Below are 5000 nucleotides of genomic sequence, written 5' to 3'. Positions count from 1 at the left end.
TATTTATATTTTAATCTGAAAGAAAGACTAATTACTTTTTTCTTGATTATCTGGTTTGACGGTATTGGTCACATAGTTTTCAGTGTACAGAGTTGCCCTTTGAACTTATGAAATATAAAAACACAATCTAGAATGTCATGCATTGCCAACTAAGGATCTCTTAAAACAACCTTAGTAAAGCTCATTATTTTAATTTTTAATTCGAAAAATTCCTCCTAACAATTGACACTTACAAATTAACTAAACCTTTCCTAACCTGATGATTTAGATTTCAGGGTAATTTCTGAAAATCGGTTCAGAAGTATATAAAAAAGAGGGATATAACGCCTGTGGACCTTTGAATGTTTGCTGTCTGTCTTCCAAAAGGTTATATAGATATATAGTTATGAAAGGTGAATATCTAGAGATGATATACTGTTTTTGGATCACGTGCCGACCTGTGTCCTGATTATAGCACCTGTCGCCCTCTCTTTTTCTCCCTCCTAACCCGTTTTCGGTCCTAAACTATTTTTTTTTTCAAGATAAATACCAGTGGTTTATACAGTATCTGGGGCCTTACATTTAAAAAACTCAATGTATTGAGGATAGACTACTATATCAGTCAATAATCGATAACAGAACCCCTTAAGGGTAGACTATTGTATTTTTACAACTAACACCTATGTGACTGTCAATTCTTTCTCAAAGTATGTTCGAGAATTCTAAATAAGAAAATATTTACTCATTTGATTTCAAGGTTAGTCTATATATAACTATTTAAGTTGCATTTATTTTTTGAGCTTTTGGGAACTGAGAATCCGGAACTGGTCTCCACTTGGAGACCACTTGGACCAATAGCACAGGCTAAAGATAATGCTGTTACAGAGCATGTGAAAATGAGACCGTGAGAAGGCCAGGAAACTGTGTTCTTTGGGCCAATTTGGTAATCTTAATTCTCTAGATCTTACTAGTGTTATAAGCTGTATATCTTGCATAATGGTATACTACACTGTGCATATATATGAATGATAAATTCTAGATGTGTTAATAACTATATAAATATCCTGGTTCTCTGAATATATACATCAAACTTGTTAAGAAACTAGACACGTGCAGAGCATGTGCAGAGCAAGCGAAAACTAGTGCACTGTCCAGCTGACCTGTAGTATAAGATGTACCAAAACACTGCCAAAACGTACTGATACTCCCACCATCGATAAGTGTCAAAATTCCTGACTTTATTTGATAACCATATTCTGATGGGACTTCCAATTACCCCAAACTGATGCTAAAATTGATCTTACTTTGATCTATGGAGTCTATATCCGTTTCATGTCCACCATCATCTGGTCCCGGTACAGTTGCTTCATCTGGCCCTTCTCCTGGTCCTGTACCAGGTCCATCCCCGTCACTTGTTCCGGGTCCATCCCCGTCACTTGTTCCGGGTCCATCCCCGTCACTTGTTCCAGGTCCACCCCCGTCACTTGTTCCGGGTCCACCCCCGTCACTTGTTCCAGGTCCATCCCCGTCGCCTGTTCCGGGTCCATCCCCATAATCAGTTCCGGTTCCAGGTCCATCCCCGTCGCCAGTTCCGGGACCATCCCCATAGTCTGTTCCAGTTCCAGGACCATCCCCATAGTCTGTTCCAGTTCCGGGACCATCCCCATAGTCTGTTCCAGTTCCGGGACCATCCCCATAGTCTGTTCCAGTTCCGGGTCCATCCCCATAGTCTGTTCCAGTTCCGGGACCATCCCCATAGTCTGTTCCAGTTCCGGGTCCATCCCCATAATCTGTTCCAGTTCCGGGACTATCAGTTGAAGATCCCGTCTGTGGTTCTGTTGGTCCCGTTGGTGCTGGTGATGGAGGTCCCATTGAGGGCTGTGTTGGAGGTCCCGTCGGGGGCTGTGTTTGGGGTCCCGTCGGGGGCTGTGTTGGAGGTCCCGTCGGGGGCTGTGTTGGAGGTCCCGTCGGAGGCTGTGTTGGAGGTCCCGTCGGGGGCTGTGTTGGGGTCCCGTCGGGGGCTGTGTTGGAGGTCCCGTCGGGGGCTGTGTTAGAGGTCCCGTCGGGGGCTGTGTTGGAGGTCCCGTCGGAGGCTGTGTTGGAGGTCTCGTCGGGGGCTGTGTTGGAGGTCCCGTCGGGGGCTGTGTTGGAGGTCCCGTAGGAGGCTGTGTTGGAGGTCCCGTCGGAGGCTGTGTTGGAGGTCCCGTCGGGGGCTGTGTTGGAGGTCCCGTCGGAGGCTGTGTTGGAGGTCCCGTCGGAGGCTGTGTTGGAGGTCCCGTCGGGGGCTGTGTTGGAGGTCCCGTCGGGGGCTGTGTTGGAGGTCCCGTCGGAGGCTGTGTTGGAGGTCCCGTCGGGGGCTGTGTTGGAGGTCCCGTCGGGGGCTGTGTTGGAGGTCCCGTCGGGGGCTGTGTTGGAGGACCCATTGAGGGCTGTGTTGGAGGTCCCGTCGGGGGCTGTGTTGGAGGACCCGTCGGAGGCTGTGTTGGAGGTCCCGTCGGGGTCTGTGTTGGAGGTCCCGTCGGGGGCTGTGTTGGAGGTCCCGTTGGGGGCTGTGTTGGAGGTCCCGTCGGCGGTTCTGTTGGAGGTTCTGCTTTTTAGTATGCAGTAGTCATGAAAAGAATTCAGCAAGCAATTTACTTAGAACCCAGCAATAGCAATTTCAACAAATATGGAATAATTCTTCTTGTAAGCATACCTAAGGTAGTGCCAGCAGCTACTGATGATGTAGATGGCACCTCTGTCTCTACAGATGTCCAGGAATAAAACCAATTGAAGACTTTAGAAAACGGAAAATGAAACAGAAAGCATGCATGATTCTTGTACAAGTCCGAGAACGAACTTGCATCAAGATCTTGCATCCTCTATAAACGCAATGAAAACCATGTGATTTGGACCGATCAATGGAGACTGCGGCCGGGATCTCCATTGCCAGTAACCTACCAACAAGGTCCATTGCGCCGCCGAGCCCGTGTTGAACTGCTAATCAGTTCAAGACAGCTTGAGGCCTAGAGGAAATAGAGACCCTTAGAAACTGCAGATTTATTGGGTGGAAAGGTACATACTCACGCGATTACATGACGTTTTTCTTTCCGGCTTGTTATTGTATTACCTACTGCTGTTTACCCACAAAGTAGCAATTATGTTATATGGGGCCAACAATGCAGTCCTAATGAAGATTTTTTTTGAGCCATTATCCATCCGGTTCCACTGCAGAAGTTCCTTGTATGCTCGAAAACCCAAATGTATGGTAGCAGTCTGCGACCTGTTCAGAGATGGAAATTTATTTGAAATTCTACTAGGAATTCAGTTAATTGAATGTTATAAAAGCAAACTGCACTGGAAACTGATTTGATGATTAAAAAAAAAAAATCAAATCAATACAAAAGTGACATCTGTAACATATGTATTATACGCTAAATCAAATTTCTGCAGTGAAAGCACAAATCGTTCATAAAGTATAACATATGACATACCATGCAAATCAGTTAGCCTAGTAAACCCCAAACAAATTAAAATTTTCTCTAGAGTACTCTGATGGCTGCTGAAGGTAAGAAATTTTTGTTCTACTTCTGTTAATTGCAACAATATTGAGTAAATTTGTGTCTTGTTATTGCTAAATGCAGTATACCTTCTTTGAAAGTGGTTCAGTAAAGGCAATGGTAAGAAAATAAAGAAAGAACCCAGTGACTATTTATGAATAACAAAGGGGTGGGGCTCAGCATGGCAGTTGCCAACCAAGATTTTCATTGAGATGGCGTAGTGTCCTATGACATCTAACATCTTTCATGAAGGAAAAAAAGCAATGAATAGTCCAAACTTTTACCTAAGTGTAGTAAAATCTGTGTATAGTTTTAAGCTAAATGGTAATGATTTTATATGAAAAAGTATCATGCTTTCTCTTCTACATTAGACGTTGAAAGTCTATAAAATACTTTTCATATCGTAACATTTTCTTTGAAAAAATTGTCTGTATTTATGAAAGGTCTTAGACTCCGGCCGCCTAACGGGAGCCACCTTGCCGCAGTGGGGGGGGCTTGAGGTCCCAATGATCTGGTGAGCCAGACCAGAGGGCTACCCATACTGGAGGGATCACCAGTGAGGGATGAGACTAAATGGCTTCCTGGTGCACCAAGGCCTAAGAGAGGGGATGGTGCACCCACCTCTGGTTCATTCCATCTTGGACCAGGGAGAACTCTCCCACGTGTATTTGCCATGTGTGGCATCCCGTATTACTAAGAAACGGGAGTCCTGGAGGTTGAGCGATGCTGCACGCTGCGCCCTGCAGCTAGCAACACACCTCTTTGGTCCTTTATTCTGGTTAGACTGATGGTTTGATCAAGGCCCGGTCAAGTCAATCAGCTGGTCAAATATGGCTAGGGTCAAGCAGGCTGACATCAGTACTGTAATAGTGGTTGCGTATATTTCCTTACTACCCCTGTGCCTGTTGGGAGATTTTGAGCCCAACTATAGCTTCCCCTTTACCTCCATGGTGGGTGGGTGGGGGGTGAGGAAATGAAGAATTCTAATTTGTATGAGTACTACATATTTACAAAGATCTAGCTCTCTCTTTGATGACCTATGCAATCCCCTGGCCATTCCCTCTGGAACTTCATATCACTCTGGAACCTTTCCAGCTTCCAAAGGGCAAGGATGGGAATCGTAATGGTTCCCGGGCTCCCAAACAAGGTAAGAGAAAAGTCCTCCTCAATCCATTAAGGAAATCTTACCTGGTAAATATAAAAGTGTGAGGTTTTCAACCTCCTCCCCCCCCCCCATATAGGTATCCCAAGCCGGCAAGGACCGTCTTTAAATTGCCCTTTTGATACGCCTACAACATACGATTTTACAGTTGTTGACTATAACTCCACATCAGAAATAATATGGATTACTATCCTGTCACTTTAACTTACTGTCATGTGTTAAGTGGAACGTTTCCTCCTTGTTTACTGCTATTTTCTCATGGATAAATACAAATGGCGGCACGCGCCTTCTCAGCTGACCCGATCATAGCAATTGTAGAG

The 5000-nt window shown here is 45.2% G+C and overlaps 1 protein-coding gene across 1 annotated transcript in view; it reads right to left on the bottom strand.

Moving 5' to 3' along the window:
• Positions 1-5000, bottom strand: part of LOC119579008 — a 26927-nt gene that overhangs the window by 20826 nt on the left and 1101 nt on the right. Inside the window, exons 3-7 of the mRNA XM_037926701.1 lie at positions 3486-3548; positions 3093-3241; positions 2823-2955; positions 2675-2722; positions 1284-2554 (exon numbers count right to left, since the gene is read on the bottom strand). Coding sequence (XP_037782629.1) covers positions 1284-2554; positions 2675-2722; positions 2823-2955; positions 3093-3241; positions 3486-3548 — 1664 coding nt within the window. The remainder of the gene's footprint in view (positions 1-1283; positions 2555-2674; positions 2723-2822; positions 2956-3092; positions 3242-3485; positions 3549-5000) is intronic.

The sequence above is a fragment of the Penaeus monodon genome, chromosome 2 (assembly GCF_015228065.2).
Source record: "Penaeus monodon isolate SGIC_2016 chromosome 2, NSTDA_Pmon_1, whole genome shotgun sequence".
Classification (NCBI taxonomy): domain Eukaryota; kingdom Metazoa; phylum Arthropoda; class Malacostraca; order Decapoda; family Penaeidae; genus Penaeus; species Penaeus monodon.
The sequence above is the reverse complement of the archived record's forward strand: the minus strand, read 5'-3'. Positions and strand labels throughout refer to the sequence as shown.